Consider the following 19,628-nt stretch of genomic DNA (forward strand, 5'->3'; position numbering starts at 1 on the left):
CGCCAATTGGCCAATGAGTCGTCAACTTGCATCGTGGAGATCAGTGAATAAAAGGACAACAAAAGTGATTACAAGGAAGAAGAAGAAGAAGAAGAATCTTTTTCGACCAAAGGAAGAAGAATCATTTTCTATCAAAGAAAGAAGAATCATTTTCGATCAGCGGAAGAAGAATCCTTTTCGTTCAGAAGAAGTCGAATCGTTTTCGTTCAGAGGAAGAAGAAGAATCAATTTCGATCAGCGGAAGAAGAATCATTTTCGTTCAGAGGAAGACGAACAACTTCCGGGTGATCTTCGTGTAAACTTGTGTTGTTCCTGTACCTCAGGTCCTCGTGGTGCCGGTGGAACTGATCTGAAGAGGTATTTTCAGAATTATTATTTAATTATCAGAAAGATGTAAAACGGGAATTTAAATATAAAATAATTTTCTGTTCCTCGATGCCGGAAATGAAGGGAAGTTAAAGGAGTTTTTATCCAATGTATGTTGAGGTGTTTGGTTGTTGATTTAATGAGGTGTTTTTCACTCGTTTTGTTTTATTCACCACATTGTTTAATAATCACATCATCACGAAACTTCGTACAACGATAATTAAACCTCATTGTTCCTTTTAACTACAAAACCACCAGAAACCTTTTTATAATTAACTTGTTTATCCAATTTTATCTCCTCACGACGAGGTGTAACGAGGGTACGAGGTTCGATCACCTCCTTTACCTGTTCCGTGGGATATTTAACCTTCATAACCTGAATGGAGATGAAAACCTGATTCATGATCCAAAAACTCAACAACATCGTGAGGGTCTAAAATATAACATTCCTCGTGAACCTTCCACGGGCATCACGTGTCAGGTCACTTGGACTCCACAGGGAAATTATTCGGGAATTCTATAACTCACAGGGAATGTGGGGCACCGTCCCTTCTGTGTGTGTGTGTGTGTGTGTGTCTGTGTCTGTGTCTGTGTGTGTCTGTGTGTGTCTGTGTGTCTGTGTGTCTGTGTGCCTGTTTCTGTGTCTGTGTCCCTTTTGAAGAAAATGACATGGATAACCTTTCCTTTGTTAACATAAGCCTTGTGTCCCTGACAGGTCATCGTTGGAATGGACACCTTCTTGGAATGGCTCCAATCACAAGGTCTGAGAGCAGAAACAGCCCAAGCAGTGATCAATGTACTTGGAATTGAGAATCACAAGGTTCTTCGAGCTTGTACAGACTCCGATTCATTACGAACAGAGCTCCTCTCTCTCGCCAAAGAGAAATTTAAATTTGCAATGTATGCTGACTTCTGTAAATTTGTGAATTCGTTTTTGAAGCCGCAGGATGTCCAACTTGCAGGTTCTTCTCTGTTGGGAAGTCTGTTTACCAACGTGGAGAATGTTATTCGAGAACTTTCCAGTTTTTCCCAAAAGTTTGTTGGATTCCAAAATGTGCAGCTGGAAAATGTTCCTGCTTTCCGGGGAATCGTTTTCAGTGATGTCTGCAACCTCCACGATCAGGATGATGGATTACCACCCAAGTCTGGTATGTCACCATTTTGTACACCCTCATATGTCAAGAAATACCTCGATGATGAACCATTCATGTTTTTAGCAGTGTCTCGCATAGCGAACGCTGCTCATAGAAAGCTCAGCGTTGTTCTTCTTCTTCTTGTTCTTCTTGTTCTTGTTCTTCTTCTTTTTGTGAAGACAAAACCTTCGTCTCTCGGACTCGGCTCTTGTATATACGAGATCCGGATCTCCTTAAATACTGAGCACATGTACACGTCCTCACATAGACAGTGCCTTTTGAGAGCGTCGATCATGAACTTTTCAATGCATTCAGACATTTGCTTTAAAGTTTTGAAAAGTTCACATTACTATTTAAAGATTATTCCATTTATCGTATTGTAATTTCATAAATACACGAGATATCGTAAATACGTAAATACATTATGATGCGTTTCACTATTGGCTTAATCAAGACACGTGACGAAATATCGGAAGTTGTTGTTGTTGTTGTTTTTTTTTTTTAGTCACACAAACTTTTAAATAAATTCGGAAATCAGCTTTTAAGTTTATAAAAGTTCACGTTACTATTTAAAGATTATTCCATTCATCGTGTTGTAATTTCGTAAATACACGAGATATCGTAAATACGTAAATCCATTATGACGCGTTTCACTATTGATTTAATCAAGGCACGTGACGAAATATCGGAAGTTGTTGTTGTTGTTGTTGTTGTTGTTGTGTTTTTTTTTTAATTTTGCCGACAAAATCTTTCAGACGCTGCTCGTGGACACATTTGTCCTTGTTTTTATTGTAACTTATGGAATCTATTTTGGAACAATTTTGTGTTGTTGAAGACGTTTCAATTCTCGATTGCAAACTCAATGTTTTTTCTTGTAAATCACATTAAATTCCAAAGTGTTCCATGTTTAACATCACCTTTTAAGTTATCCATCCATCCATAAGGACCGCACTCTGTACAGAGCATTGGTGCTGCCAAAGCAGTCTTCTTGGCTGTTGGACACAATCCTGGACGGGTCGCAACTCCAATACATTAGACCAGCATGCTGGAACTCATTTTGCCGACCTTGGAAGGATAACAGGCAGGGTCAACCCCACCTGGCATTAATTCAATGGGTGTATTGGGTGTATTGTGGGAGGGGGTGAGATGGGTAACCTGAGAGTGGCAGTTCTCGTTGGTAGATGAGGATGGGGTGAGGGGACATGTGGAAGGATGTGGGCTTGCAGTTGATGTTTTGGAGGGCACTGACACGGAGTGGTTTGACGCTTCTAAATGAAGTGAATGAGATTTGCTTGTTGTGTGCAGACAATCTCTGCACACAACTTCCCATGATTCCCAGATTTAACTTTTTGAGATGAACATTCTGGGATGGGTGGATGGCATTTTTGTTCTGGGCACGGAGAAAGGTCGAGCTGAAGCAACTGGAGGATGGATGGCAGGACCAGCATTTCCATGAGAGACACTTGTACAAAATAAGCCTTTTTTAAAAGAAGAAAAAGAAGAAGAGGAGGAGGAACAATAAATCATGATGAACAAGAACACGTGGGGTGCTGATGCCAGAGAAACAAGGGAAAATGATCATTTCAATACGTTTTCAAAAGCTTTTGAAGGATTAAGCGCTTTCTTCAATGGGCGTAACACTTGAGGGTTGTGGGGGTGGGGAGAGAAATTGGGGTGTTTATCTAATTGTTGCGGAGGTGGGGGTGGTGGGGGTCCAATCGAGTCCCTGTGCACAAGGAGTAGTGACGACATTTAATTGGATGGCTATTTTGTATCCGTCGAGAGTGGCACACCGAACATTTGCCAATTGTGCATGAAGCGGAATGTGTTGGTTTTCTCATCAATTTGTTTTTCTCTGCACGCAAAACGAAGATTATATCACTTAATGCTTTTTTTAATTCTTCCACCCCATCAAAATGTGCATGGACAATCAGACAGAATTGATTTAACCTTAAAACATATTACAGAAACTGAGGCAAAATGTAGTGTAATGCCCGAGTAATGGTTCACACTGATAACCTCATTTGAGGAAGACAGACCGTGTAAGTGGAATAAACACATTGGTGTTGACAGACAGAATGGAGAAATTTGAAAAGTGGAAGAATAAAAGTGAAAAACAGAAATGGAGGCACACCATCCACACCAGAATTTCTCACCATCAAGGGAGTCGAGAATTAGAGAAGATAACAATTGTGAGTGGAAAATAGAGAAAGAGCTGCAGTTGATTGATTGATTGTATACTCTGCCTGAAGACAGGTCCTCAGCTGATGAGCAAGGCTGATACTGGGTGGTTTGCCATTACCTTTCCATCTCTTCATTTATTTTTATGCAGGCAACTTTCCATCAATTACTGCACCACTGAAAACGTGCATACAGTGATTGTAATCCTTCATTATTTTCTATTTTCATTCCATCTCTCATCTTTCATGGTTTCCCTTTTCTCACAGCTCGATAACACATGTTTCGACACGATCATTCAAAAGCGTGGCGTCAACACCGCTCGGGGTACTCGACAGTGCTCGATTCGGCCTTGCCAAGTTTCGAAGCAACTTCTTTGGAGTTTTCCAATTTCCATATCCAACTGGTGAACGTTCATGATTTCCACATCCAATGAGATGGTATTCATAGAATACGTATCCTGTACAGTCTTGAGAAGGACTTGGTTCGAGCCAACTCCTTTTTTTTTCTTTTTTTTGAAGATTGTTTTTTTTCTTCTTTGATCCAATATGTCTGCCAGACCACGTGACTGACATCATCTTTATCAAACCATATTTCCAATTGGGAGTTGATCAATTGGTTCAATTTTGCATTGATCGGTGAAGCAGTTTCTCCTGCGATGATTTTCAAACATTTTCCCTTTGATCCAATGTGGCTGCCAGATCACGTGATACATGGTGGCCATTTTTATGAAAATCCTGTGTAAATTTCCAGTCGGAGGAAGAAAATTGAGGATTTCAGAAATTTGGTAAATGTTGACCTCAAAAATTGTTGGTGGTTGAATTCGTTGACCTGAAATCTAAATGCTCTTCAAATTTCAAGTCAATTGGAGGAAAGTTGAGGATTTTAGAATACCAGGTAGAGGGAAGATGAGAAGGGATTGAGGATAAATTTACCAACAGGAAGAGTGCTTTAACCTCAGCATTGCCCAGATATAAAAAATAAATAATTAGTTACCGAATCAAGCGTTGTACTTGTTGAATTATAATGTTGTCATGAAGGTACAAATGATATCAACATTAACATACCTTAATTCCCCATGGGGAGGAATTGACAATGAGCCATGTTTCAATTTTCTTCCATGGATCGGTTTCAGAGATATAGAGGTGCAAAGTTTTTCAGTTTTTCCAAAATGGCACCTTTACGATGTGTCTTCTGACATCATATTTATCATTGTAAATTTCCACAGGAGGAGGTGCATCTTTGGTCAAGTTTTCATGTCAATCGGACCAACAGTTGCAGAGAAATATTTTTTTTCATACTGACCTGATCAAGCGTTGCATTTGTCAAATTCTGACATCATAATGAAGTCACTGATGATGACATCATTGACATCTTATTCCACAGGTGGAGTACTTGACAATAATGAGCCATGTTTCAATTTTTTCCATCAAGCGTTTTCAGAGATATAAAGGTGCAAAGCTCTTTGGTTTTTCTAAGATGGCACCTGCACCACGTGACCGATGATGTCATACTTATCATTCTAAACTCCCACAGGAGGAGCTACACCTATGGTCAAAATTCCATGTCAATTGGACCAACAGTTGCAAAGAAAAAAGAAATTTCATTACTCATCGAATCAAACGTTATACTTGTCAAATTATGACAGAATAATGAAGAGAGCGATGACATCATCATTAACACATCTTATTCCACTCTTGGAGTACTTGACAATGAGCCAGGTGGAAATGTTTTCCATTGAATGGTTTTGGATATATAGAGGTGCAAAGTTTTTCGGTTTTTCAAGGTGGCGCCTGTTCCGCATGACCTTCGATGTCATATTTATGACTAAAACATTCTACAGGATTAGTAGCACCAATTTCGAAAATTTCACATCAATCAAACCAAGGGTTCCTGAGAAAATGGATTTTTAAAATGCAAACACGTACATCCGGCACACGTACGTGACTGATTGCTTTACCCCCCTTTTCGCTTTGTGAGCGCAGAGTAACAACCTCACCTTAGTTCACCAATTTGGTTTCAGACCAGGTCAGTCCACCTTGGACATGCTGCTTCTACTCACCCAGCAATGGATGCAGGCCCTCAATGGCAGCCAAGAGATGAGAGGTGTCTCTCTGAACATATCTCAAGGTTTTGATACAGTCTGGCATCCTGCCTTACTCAACTCTCTGCCTCTGGCATCCAAGGCCAATTGCACACATGGCTTAATGGCTCCTTCACTTTGGAAGTCAACGTGTTGCACTCAACAGAATCCTTTCATCTCCTCTCCTGCTTGGCTTAATGTTTAAGGCTGAAGATCACCAGGTCTTTAGTTCAAGCCCAGTTGTGACATTCAAGCCCCTGTTGAAATAACACCGAGTGGGTTGACTCATCCTGTTATTCTTACGAGGTCGGCAAAATGAGTACCAGCGGACTGGTAACATGGGCACTGCATCAGTGGCACAGCTGTGGTTGTAGAAAAATGATGGAACCAGTACCCACAATTGGAATATGTCTTTCAATCCTGACAAATCTTGCACTCTCATGTCCTCTCTCCAAAAGGATTGTCTGGTAACCCTCCTCCCCATCCATCTACTTTCCTGACAATCCTCTTGAGGAAGTTCAGTTCCTCAATATCCGAGGTCTCACTTTCAGCCATGGTCTTTCTTGGGAAAACCACATTTCAAAGTTGGACTCCAAAGCCAGCTGTTGATTCTGCATCCTCTATCATACAAAGTCCTTCCTTGTCACACCTGAACTCCTATCCATCTGCCTTTCTTCGGCACGTGCAGTGACCATAAATATAAAGCTTGAACACAAATATATCCAGAACGGCACTCGATAGAGTGCATACCTCCACCAGGCTGAAAAGTTGACGTTTTGTATCGCACTGAAAAGCCGGATCTTGATCTGGACCTGAACGATAATCAAATTGGCTTATGTTTGTCACCGAGCCACAACGCTTCCACAACCTTTTGAAACATTGTGCTCTCGATCGGTTTTGGTCCCATCTCTCAATGGTGAAGAGAATCACTTGAGAAATTCTCGTATCCAGATGCTGATCTTCACCACAATCAAATTAATTTGTCCTCGTCATACAGCCAAGCTGACGACGAGGTTTCATCTGAATCTGTTTCTATTTTTTTGAGATATTCTGCTCACTGACAGACAAACTTGGGTGAAAACATAACCTCCATTCACCTTCTGTGGTGGAGGTAAATGGCAAATACAAATCTTGAACACTTTCTTCAACATAAGTGTACATTTGCCATTCCTGAACACATGCTAAAGTTGAATCATCCTTTCAGGAACATGTACCTTTCTGCAGCGTTTCTCGAACATCTGGTGATACAAAAACATTTCCACAAAGATTACACCAAAGGGAAATGTGAGAAACCAAGAAGTAGTTTTGCATCGACCTTCAGTGGCCAATGCAAACTCCACACTTGATGAATGTAATGAATCATTACCGACTTGTCCCAACCGTGTGAACATTAAGATATCCACTATTATTATCACTCCTCAAAAAGTTGGGGAAAATCATCCAAGGGCTGGATATTTCCAGTTTCTGAAGTTGATCATATCCTTGAAATTGTCCTGAAAATGTTCTTGCCAAAATTGTCGGATCCATCCAAATATCAGCCTTCTTCCCAGAAGGAGCAAAGTATTTGAATGGATTATCAATGAACAGATTGTCACTTTCTTGGAAGACCACATTCTCCTAACTGATGCTCAGGGTGGATTCCATCATGTCCAATCAACTGGTGATGTTCTTTCCCTCATAACTGAACACTTCAACCAAGTCCAAGACCAGGGCAGTGAAAGATTGAGTTGTTTATATTAAGTGCAACTCCACTGCAGGGGTGGGGTTCAGGCCGATCCAATTAGAGGAAAGAATAACCAGGCAGAGAGACCAAGGAGTCAGGGACTCACTGTGGGAGAAAGGATTCTGTGAAATGGATGATGTCTGGTTCATTGGCAGTGGCCTGGATTTCGAGATCCATCATTGAGAGCAGAGACCTTGGATGTTTGAGGTTCACAAAGTTAAGGACACGGGAGGTGGCATTGGAAGGGTGCATGGCCGGGGGGGGGCAGGGGCATTGTCAGGGCAAGGTTTGAGGAAGGCTTTTTGGGGATGGTGTAATGTGCAATGTTTGAGTTGGTCAGGTGCAGGGGAAGCATTGAGAGGGCAGGGTGAGGAGGGATGCAGGAAGAAGGGACATGAAGTGGAGGGATACTGATTCCAAATTCCCAAATTGGACAAACAAAGATATTCTTAAGAATAAGAAGAGGAATCTATGATTGTGAAGGTTGGGTTCTCGTCATGGAAAAATAAGGAATGTGAAGCATTTTTAAATGCTTTTAAAGGAAGAAGCATTTTCATTCAATGAAGAGTTTGAATTGGTGGAGAAAAGGTGGGAAAAAGAATGGAGAACAAAAAGTACAGGCAGAAGGAAATTCAAATGTGATGAGATTTCTATTGAGTGGAAGTTTTTTTGTTTTGTTTTTTCTTTTGAAGTGAGCAGAAGAAATCGGACAATTTTGAGGTTGAAATAAAACATTTGGAAAGAAAGAAGCAAAACGAGGAATCCAGAGACAAAAGGGACACAAAGTTTTACAGTCCCCTGCGAAAGTCGGACATGATCAAGACAAAAAACGAATTTGACAAATACAGCACAAGAAGGAACAAATTAACACAGACAATACGTGATTTTTGAAATGACGAAATTCACACGCATCCGCAGAAATCCCTTGTGACAACAGTCATCGGACAGCCTGGATGTCTTTCATGCCTGATAAATAAGTATTGTACAATGAAACAACTCACCAACTTTTTGAAGAAGCTGACAATACTTGGAAATGAACCTGTGAGAAAGGGGTGTACCTCTGCACAACGAAAGATTTGCAGGAACTTTCTGAGCAACTCGAGACTTTCTGATCAACAGTTAATATTTTGCAGCCCGTACCAGAAAAACTCTTGATGCTATGGGCCTATGAAAGACCTAAGGGTTTATGGACTTGCTCGTTTCTTCTCAAACCTTCATGTTTCTTAACACTGATGAGTATATCAGATTTGGGACATGGCGATGCACAGGAAAAGTTAAAGTGATTATATTGATGTTAAATCATGTTTGGGAGAAGGGTGGGAGTTGTGTGGTCTTTGAGTGCCATTTTGTGTATACAAACATATATATATACAAACATATATATATATATATATATATATATATATATATATATATATATATATATATATATATATATATATATATATATATACATATATATATTGTTACGGCTGTGGAAATTCGTAATATACCAGAAAGGGTCCTGAGATCAGTTATGACTAAGTTCATGTGTAATTAGTCCACACCTGTTGTTTCGGGGGGAATATGTGTGATTCATCCGGGCTGCGACGCTTTGAGTTAGCCATTTTTCTTTCTCTATTGTTATTTTGGACCATTAAGCCGTCAACAACTCAAACACCATCACCTTCACCTCTTTACCTCCACAACTCCATCCCGCAAACATCGCTTCACCGCCATTCCCAAACGACGCCCACCAACCACCAAACCACCACAGCAAACCCCCCAACCCCTTCGCCTTTCTCTTTCCACAACCAACAACCACACCACTTGCCAACACCGAACGTAGTGCTGTCCAGGGGCCCGTTCGGTGATTCTTACCGAACGCGTCGAGCCACGGGTACAAATGGATTCCTTTGCAAGAGGGAAAATGGATCAGGAGAGGCTTACGCCCATTTTTCTCCGTCCAATGGGCCAGCTTTGGGCGGTGTGGCTCCGCCCCAAGCGCGATGCATGTGGACTCCTTGTAGGAGGAAATTAGGATCAGGAGAGCCCCACGCCCCTGTTTGCCCGACCAATGGCTAAACGAGGCGTGGCCTCGCCTCCAAGCGTGTTTTGATCCACAAATCTGCATACAAGCTACACCCCCGGTCTATAAAGACGCGAGCACAACGCAGCTCGCGAGTGAAGAAACCGGGTGCAGAAAGTGTGTGGAGAAAGTGGGTGAAGAAAGTGGCGCAGAAAGTTGCGCAGAAAGTGGCACTGGTCGGACGTCGTGGAGTCTGAGGCGTGTGTTTGCGGAGATGGGACGGCAAAGGGGACGGAGCTCGGAGTGAGGTCGAGGGACATGTCGCTGAATGGAGCAGGGACGCAGAAGAGGGCTCAGGGGCGAGAGTTCGCCGGAGTCGGTGCGGTCCCGAGACCCCGCTAGCGGGACGGAGCGGCCGCCATTCCCCTTTTCCCACCCCGAGCATCAACGATTTCCCCCATCCGCGCTGAGATAGCGTCGTTAACCCCGTCCGCTCCATGCCCCAACCGTGGTGTCGACTGACCAACACGTGCCTGCGCGACGCACGCCTGGAGGAGTTCACCGACCATACCAGGGTCACGGAGTCAAGCGCGTTACGCGGACATTGCGGCTAGCCCGCCATCGCGCCACGAGGTCGCGGGTAAGACCCCTTCGGTCTCGTGGACCTGGCCGATCACCCAGGTCCCACGTTCATTTGGTCCACGGACCTGTCTGCCTCCTTGCCTGTGAGGGTGGCTTGTGTTTTCTTTTCTTTTGGTGTAAATGTGTGTGTGTCGCCAGTCTTCAAAGTAAACCCGTATAAGTACTTGTACATTGCTTTATTCGGTTGTCACTCTGCGTTGTGTTCTTGCTTTGACTGTATACGTGCATTGTTTTTGTATAACTGTGATTGTAAAATACGTGTTTGTCTGTGTGTGTAATAAAATTGCTTGTTGAACTGTTTTCCCGTTTCGTTGTGTCCTTTCCTCCGTTGAAAGTTCCATCTTCCATCACGTAAAGGATTGGTAGTGGGTTTAGACACCCAGTAAGTAATCTGAACCGTCGAGGTCGACGATAACTCCGCTCGGTTATCCCTGCAGCATGGAACGAGCTGCTTAAGCGGTTCGTGTCCGGAGTCGACCTGTGGCGTGGTACAACTCCTCGGTACGCTACTCGCGTGGGTACTTAGGTATATCGACATTCGGCGATTCACCCTATTTCGCGTGGGTAGAATGCGGACTGGGTTGTGGTAAGGTTAAACCCCCACCCGTGGCTAACTCCTTGGTGGTAGTTCCAAGAGGGTCACGACTGAATTGTCCGTTCTGGTGGGCGACGCGTCGTGATTCGAGTTACGTGGCTGATCGCACGCTGGGTGGGCCGAAAGTCGTAACATGTATATATATATATATATATATAAAAAAATATATATATATATATATATATATATCTTCTTCTTCTTTCGGCTGCTCCCGTTAGGGGTCGCCACAGCGGATCATCCGTATGATCCGCATTGTGATTTGGCACAGGTTTTACGCCGGATGCCCTTCCTGACGCAACCCTGGTCACCTCTTATGACACAGGGATATGGTACACCTATTTTAACCGAGGTATACACCGTCCCAGTACACTGGTACTCATTTCGCCGACCTCGGAAGGATGACAGGCTGAGTCAACCCCCTGGTGTATTAATTCAGTGGCTCAACGGGGCTTGAACTCAGGACCTTTTGGATCCCAAGCCGCTGCCCTAACCACTGCGCCAACACCAGGCTCATATATATATATATATATATATATATATATATATATATATATATATATATATATATATATATATATATATATATATATATATATATATATATATATATATATATATATATATATATATATATATATATATATATATATATATATATATATATATATATATATATATATATATATATATATATATATATATATATATATATATATATATATATATATATATATATATATATATATATATATATATATATATATATATATATATATATATATATATATATATATATATATATATATATATGTGTATGTATATGTATATATATATATATGTGTATGTATATGTATATATATATATATGTGTATGTATATGTATATATATGTGTATGTATATATGTATATATGTATATATGTATATATATATATATATGTGTATGTATATGTATATATGTGTATGTATATGTATATGTATATATGTATATATGTATATATATATATATGTGTATGTATATGTATATATGTATATATATATATATATGTATGTATATGTATATGTATATATATATATGTATATATATATATATATATGTATATATATATATATGTATATATATATACATATATATATATGTCGGAAACTAAAATCACCCTTTAACAAGATATTTGAAGAGAGATGTTGTACTTAAGAGAGAGGCTATTTAATATCATTTATCAAGGTACGTGCACACGGAGTGCGGCAACACCAAGAACATCAATACACCTTCAGGATGCTCGGAGGGCGCCGTCACTAGTTAGTTGACGAGGCATTACCCTCTTATATTCTCGGTTTTATCCTTGGACAAATGCTTGTTCCACATTTTGTCCTTTCATTACAAGAATGCTGAAACATAAGTCTAGATAAGAGCACGTTACGGTTCCTGTTCTCACAATGCTCCTTTGAATTACTCAAGGACAATTATAATCATTTTCTGCATACAATGTTCTAATTGTCCCTTTTCTCAAGCAGCAGGCCAAGGGTATACTTTGATTATCACCAAGCCTGCAAAAACCATATATAATGGCTTCTAAAACAAAGCTAATAGAAAAAGGTACGATTCCCGACATATATATATATATATATATATATATATATATATATATATATATATATATATATATATATATATATATATATTAGGGTGCTTTTTGCTACTATGGCAAAAATTCAAATTTGCAATCGAAGTTTGCAGAACCTTCCAAATGGTGAGGTTTCATGAAAAACTAAAATCTTCCAGGTTTTATTAAGATTAAATAATATTTAGGACTTGCGCAGGCACTTGACATCCTTCTCCATTAGTACAACATGGCTAAATTAAAATGAAAATCTCTTTTGATGAAAACAATTTAAAAAAATTATCCTGAAAAGTAAATAATATGCCTTTATAAAATCAAAGTTTCCTTTGAGGCCTTTGGGTATTTCCGTCGGTCATCCTCCATCACTTGAACAAGGTACTGCACTTGAGCCTCATCTCTTGTTCGACCAGCTTTCGTGAAATCTTGGATGAGAGCGACGCCTCTTTCGGCCGCATCATTCATGATGTTCAAAGAGTCAACCCTCTGCTTTGCTTTGACGTAGGATTCAATGCTCTTCCAGTTTGATGGATCCTTTTCCTTGAGAAAGTCTTCTGGCAGCTCGAGGAGCTTAAAGAGATTTTTAGTTTGGGAGGAGCAGAGGTCAGACAGCTTCTTTCCCTCTGGATTGGGAAGCCAGACTCGTCGAGATGGATCCTGTGAACCCTCCACGTCCTTCATGTTTATTACCATGGCGATCTTTTCTGACGAATCTAAGTTGTCATCAAAGAGTGCAAGGCTGACGTTAACTTCGCTCAGGTACCACAGATGGCGGCTCATTGTTTTTATGCAGCATGATTCAAGGAATGGAGGGCTTGAAGGACCTGGAGGTCATTCTTTGGCGCGGAAGCAGCATTTCGAGCGTCGAACCAGGCCCTGATATAGTGCTTAGCAACAAAAAGACAGACCTGCTTGATCCCGCTAAATAGGCGTTCTGTGCGACATGTACTGCGGGATGATGACACGCGTTTAGTGAGAAAATCCAGGTACTGCCCTTGAAACATCCAGATCTTGAAGCAGTAAATTGCACGAGCCATCCAACGTGCTCGGTGAACGGCGCCAGGTGCCCTGAATGTTGGAACTTGATGTCCAGAAGGGATGCCTCCAAGGAAAATGATCGTCAGTTGGAGAAGTTCTTTGTAGTCGTCTCAGGGATGCTTCTGCTTCAGAAGCTCTTGGGCATGTTGAATGACAGAATTGGCCCATGGAAGGATATCGGTGGCTGTGCTTGCATCATCAGCAGCAGTCATGTACTGCGTGAAATTAAAATGGGGCCAGCAGTCCCGGAAGGTTTGGAATAAGGTGATGTCTGGCCCTCGGGATGCTTCATCGACCGAAGAAGAGTAAACTGCTTCCAAAACAAGTTCTAAGACATGGTGCCGACACGCAAAATAAAGAAGTTGATGATCAAGGATGTTTTCAATACGAACACAGACCCCACCCCGGATTCCAGTATTAACAGCTGTCGTGTCAAAACACATCCCTTTGACACGTCCAATCAGGTTCCACTCCTTAACTGTTGAAAAGATGACCACGGCTGTTTCTTCTGCCTTGGAGTCTTTCAACATCGGAATTGCCAGGATTTTTGACACACCATTCCCAGTGACCAGAATTGGCAGCCTGTCAACTTTGTCTCTTCCAGTTAGGTCTGGCATCAGCTTGGAATCCCAGTGGACTACCAGGGGTGTGTCAACCTTAAAGCTCTGCTTTATCTCTTCAGCGCGTTGCTTCCTATACTTAACACGAGCGGCACGAATGGCACTTGGACTGAGAGAAAGTTTATTGATGTCTTGTCCCAATTGCTTGGCAAATGGAATTAGAACCCGACTTGCAGAACGATCGCTAAGGAGAGTTCTATCCAGGGCCTCAGTTACTTCAGATGTTAATCCAGTTGTCCCATGTTTTCTCTTTGGAGGCTGGGAATCACAGGTGGTTGGATGGATGGAAGAAGATCGTTGTCGACTTGGACTAGATTCAGTAGAGCTGGAGGAGGAGGAAGACTGGAGGTTGGCTGTTTCAGAAGTTGCGGCCATCTCCAAAAGCGCCTTCTGTTTCCTCTTTTTCTCTTCATCCTTACGTTTCATAATTTTCTCTGAAGTCCTGGTAGTCTTGTAGTCAAGACTCCCGATCTTTCCTGGATGCCCCTTTTCACGCTGAGAAACAAGAAACTCCTTGTCCTCATCGATTTTTATAAGATTCATAGCATCAGCGTGAGCTATGTCAAACAGCTCATCCAGGTCGGCCTTGAAATTGTCTTGTTTCTCTATGTTGGTAGCAGTCTTCCGATTGATGCTTTTCTTTAAACCCTGCCACGTTGTGTGTAATTTTCTCACATGGACTACCACATCAGGAAGGTGCTTAGTAGGAATCCCCTCTGTGGACCAGATGTTCATTAGCTCTAGTGATGTTTGATTCACACTTGCAGTTAGGGTCTCATTCATTTCCACATGAAGGAACATCAAAAAGCGGAGAACTTCGGCCTTAGAAGGAAGCTTCTGGCCAGGAAGTGTTGGATTAGGGGATCCAATCAGCCAAATGGCCTTTTTCGATCAAGTTCTGGAGGCCATTACCCCCAAAATATGCAGAAATTTCTGGTCTGAAAAAAAGATAAAAACATCATGGTTAAGTAGGAAATGTTACAGAGTGGTAAGTACACATTGAAAAGTAACAAGTTTTTGCCAAGCTTGCGCATTAATTCATGCACGCATGAAGAACGGCTCTGCTCACTGCTGTGCGATTGCGCAACTTTCAACAAGAAAACTTTCCGTTTCCAAATTTTGGACTGCGTTGGGACTTCATTATTTTTAGATCTTGCAATTTATGAGCTGATTTTCATTTCTTCACATCAATATTTAATATCATTTTTATGCATTTAATTATACGAATATATTAACTAAACCCTCAAAACAGTAAATTCAGATTATCTCAAAATAAACTTTAAATTGAACTGCGAAAAGAGGAAAAAAATCATTTTTGGCAGTTTTTGATGCCCTTTGTGCAACTTTGCATCGCTTGTGCAAGTTCAAGAACATGACTCAAGAAAAAAATATTTTAACACAATGATTAATAGTAGGAACCTCACTGAATGGCGGGTTCTGCGCATTAAAAAAAAAAACTTTCATTTTTTAGAAGCACCCATATATATATATATATATATATATATATATATATATATATATATATATATATATATATATATATATATATATATATATATATATATATATATATATATATATATATATATATATATATATTGATACGGTTGAGGAAATTCGCAAACCACCATTCAGGTCCCGTAGGTGAGATATCTCTGTAAGTACATGTGTAGTTAGCCCCAAACCCGTTGTTTAGAGGGAATAAATGTGATTCATTCGGGCTGCGACCCTTTAAGATAGCCGTTTTTCTGTTCTATCTTTATTTTGAACCAACCACGTCGCAACCGCCATCACACAACAACCACCAACCGCAACGCCGCTTCACAACAACAACAACGCCAACAGCCACGACCTTTACCTTCACAACTCGCTCCCGCAAACATCGCATCACCGCCATTCCAAGTGTCACCATGGCAATGGACCACCACTTTAAACCCTCCACCACCTTCGCCTCTCCTTCTGCGGCCATTCCCGCACCACTTGTGAACGAACAGCGTCAGGCTGTCCTGGCCTCGTGCAGGACGTGCGCCGAGCCGCGGGTGCAAAAAGCGGCTTTTCCGAGCAGAAGTCGGATCAGGAATGATACACGCCCACTTCTGATCCGTCCAATCAGCAAGCGCGGGGCGGTTTGGCCCCGCCTCCAGGCGCGTCGGAGTAGAATCGATATATGCAAATTCGAGGATCAGGGGAGATTCACGCCCCTTTTTCTCCGTCCAATGGGCGAGCGTGGCTCCACCCCCGGGCTCGTTCTGATCCAGAAATTTGCATATGGGTTCTCCGACACAACTATAAAGCGCCGAGCGCGGGGCGAATTCAGTGAGTTTTTCGGTCAAGGCGAGTTGGAGAAGAGTTGAGAGTTTTGAGTTGGAGAGAAGGTTGGAGGCAGTGAGTTGGAGTCAGGAAGGTCGAAGCAGTCAAGTCGGGTCTGGAGAGTGGCAGTCTGTCGGGGTTCGGAGTCTGTCGGGGAGCTGCAGAGAGAGGAAGCCTGGAGCCTGGAGCGCGGTCGAGGTGATTTGCTGCAGTCTGCTGAGGAGAATTGCGGAGGGGACCGGATACCTCGGGTCCGAGGCAAGGAAGACGGCGGTCGGCGACGAGTTCGCAGTGGAGTCGCTCGTCGCGGGACCCAAGCAAGCCAGCTATCCTCTTTCCCCATAGCATCAACAATTCCCCCCTTTCCCCCCCCCCCCGCGCTGAGATAGTGCGAAAAGGGGGCCCCGTTCCCACCCCACTCCAAGCAGTGCCAACGAAACCCGCGAAGGAGCGCGGAATCGGGGCACCGCCGCCACATTTGCGGCTCATCACAAGACACGGGTAGGCTCCACCCGGTCTCGCGGCCCACAGGCCCCGTCTGCCCCCTTGTCTTTGAGGGTGGCCCTTTTCTTTTGCTTTTGAGTAAATGTGTTGTCGGCGCAGTCTGTAAAGTAAAACTGTGTAAGTGTTGCCGTGTGCTCGCGTAGTCAGTAGTAGATCTGCATAATTAATCGGAACCGTCGAGGCCGACGATAACACCGCTCGGTTATCCCGATAGTACGGAACGGGTCGCTTAAGTGGCCCGTGTCCGGAGTCGACCTGCAGCGAGGTGCGATCGCCAGGTCTACCCTCCGTGTGGGTACTTAGGTTGGTCGAATTTGGCGAACAACCCTATCTCACGCGTGGGGCCGATTGGCACGATCGTGGTGAGGCCGAAAGGCCCACCCGTGACTAGTTCCCGGCGTTAGTCCGAGAGGGTCACGACAGAATTGTCCGTCCGGTGGGCGACGTGCCGCGATTCGAGTTACGTGGCCGCTCGCACGCCGGCGGGCGCAAATTCGCAACACTGGTGTCAGGTCGTGGGACACAAACCCATCCCCCTCCTCGAGGCACTGGTGTCGGAGAGCGGGAAAACGGGCTCTCCTGTCTCCAGCTAAATTCCAGGGCTGAGAGGAGCGACCCCCGATTCCCTCCAAATTACGAGCAATTAAAATTAACCCTTTACGAGAAATAAGATGGTGTCTCAAGGCTAGCGGGAGTCGGGGGTATTAGAAATGGATTTAGAATGTGTAGAATCCATGGTCCAGGATGAAAACCCCGAGCAGGAAATGTTGGTTGTGCAGGAACACGAACTCGCCCAACTGAACCCAGAGCCCGAAATAGGTGCGGCGGCGGCCGCGGTGTATGACACCTCCCCTCCCCCTCTCCGCCAAAACCCCCCAATCCTTGCCGAATCGGCTCAGCTGAGTGCGCCTGACATGGCCCGGCTCTGCGCCATGCTGGCAGGAATCAGTGGGGACATGAACGAAATGAAAAGAAAAATGGATACGAATACACTACAAATGAACGAAAAGATGGATACAAACACAAATGAAATGAAAAACGAAATAAAAGGCATGAACAAGCAAATGAACGAAATGGAAACAAACATGAAGGAAGAAATGAAAGAACTGCGGGGTGAGACGCAGAACATGGGCCAAAGCCTGCAGGCGGGCATGAAGGCAGTAACCGGGGAGCTCAAAATGGCGTGTAGGAGCGAACGAGCTGGGAGGGGATGCAACGGCTGTCAGGCCCGCAGTGGGGGTGGGTGACAAAATAATTTGGGGGGCGTGTTGGGCGAGACTGGTAAAGGTGACGGAGAGAGCAACAGTGACGGTGACCGAAAGGGAAAAAATAAATGGGGAGACCGAAACGTGTGAGACGATACACGAGGTGACGACGGAAAGGAGGGAAGAAATAATAGTTGAGACAAGGGAGATAACAAGGGAAGAGGTGACTGAGTTGGCAGAGACACGGGAGATGGGAACGATAGAGAGAAGACGACACGATGAAAACGGGGTTAGAGACGCACACACACACGGAGGTAGTGGAGGACAATGGGGGTGAGCTGGCGGACTGGGTGGAGACCCAGTGCGAGCAGCTGGATGGCCTCCTCCAGGAACGAGGGGAGGGAGTATGCCCGCTTGAGGCGAATGACGACCAGGTGGGTTCGGTCGTGCTTTGCGAATTTGAGGGGAGGAGTGCTGCGAACGGGTGCACGGAGAGCTTGGGGGGTATAGAGGCCCCGGAGACCCTTGTGGGGACACGAATCCCCAGTGTGGTTGTCCCGGTGTGTGTGGTGCAAGGTGTGAGTGCGTCCCCGTGTGTGGAAGCGACCCCGTGTGTGAGTGGTGTGGTGGTGAGTGTGCCGAAGGGCGTGCTCCTCAGCACGCCGTGTGTAAGTGAGACACTGTGGGCGAGTGTGACCACGTGTGCAAGGGTAATGGCATGCGTGAGTGAGCGGCCTAGTGTGAGAGAGACAGCGTGTGCAAGGTCGCTGTGTGTGAGGGAGATGTCGGTCGGCATGCGTGAGCATGCAGCCGCGTCTCCTGGTGTGAATGTGAATGTAATGGGATGGTGTATGAGCGTCGTAACACGCAGGTGTGCGTGGTTTGAATGGCGACGACGACGGCGACATGTGAGGGACAAAAGCCGAGTAGCGGCTGTAGCTGTTTCGGGGACCGTGCCGGGTTCACCCAGCAGCGAGCGCGAGGTCCGTGCTGTGCAACGCACGAGGCCGCCACGTGCTCGCTTGCGGGAGTGAAGCCCGGTCCGGAAAAGAGCGCGGTGAATGTTGCCGATCCCACGACGGACAAAGTTTAGGCAGGATTTCGGATTTGGACCAGACGGGTTCTCCACGCGGGCGTGTGTGTGAAGCTCCAATGGGCAGAGCACATCTGTTCGCGTGGGGAACCCCTCGAGAGTGAGGCTTGTGGTTTTTTTTTATGCACCGGGTGACGTCATGGCTGCATGTGTGGTTGGAATCTGGCAGGAGGGTGAATCCCTGCCGGATGGTACCGTCCAAGAGGGACGAGGGACGCGCACAGCTGCCATGACGTCACGCCACAGGTGCGCGGCTGTGAATTGCCGCGCTGGTGCGCAGGTTGCGAGTTACCGCGCTGGTGCTGCGCGAGGAAAAAATAAAAAAAAACAGCAAGCCTCACTTTCGGGTGAACAGGATTCCCCAGGCAAGGGGTGGATGATCTCCTTGGTCTGGGCACAGGATGAAACTAGCTAGGGGGAAGGGTGAGCTTAGTTAGACCCTCTCCATGGGGCAGGGGTAAGTCCTCATGGGGCCCGTGGAATGGATTAGTTAGAGGGATTGTAGTCAGATATA

At 44.1% G+C, this 19,628-nt stretch overlaps 1 protein-coding gene across 1 annotated transcript in view; it reads left to right on the forward strand.

The window, feature by feature from the left end:
• The first annotated feature begins 265 nt into the window (after positions 1 to 265).
• The window catches only part of LOC147029119 (uncharacterized), a 109,262-nt gene continuing 89,899 nt past the window's right edge, over positions 266 to 19,628 (forward strand). Inside the window, exons 1-2 of the mRNA XM_085876580.1 lie at positions 266 to 357; positions 1,082 to 1,518. Coding sequence (XP_085732706.1) covers positions 1,094 to 1,518 — 425 coding nt within the window. The 5' untranslated portion in view covers positions 266 to 357; positions 1,082 to 1,093. The remainder of the gene's footprint in view (positions 358 to 1,081; positions 1,519 to 19,628) is intronic.

The sequence above is a fragment of the Eptatretus burgeri genome, chromosome 4 (genome assembly GCF_056783735.1).
Source record: "Eptatretus burgeri isolate ZD-2024b chromosome 4, Ebu_testis_v1, whole genome shotgun sequence".
NCBI lineage: Eukaryota > Metazoa > Chordata > Myxini > Myxiniformes > Myxinidae > Eptatretus > Eptatretus burgeri.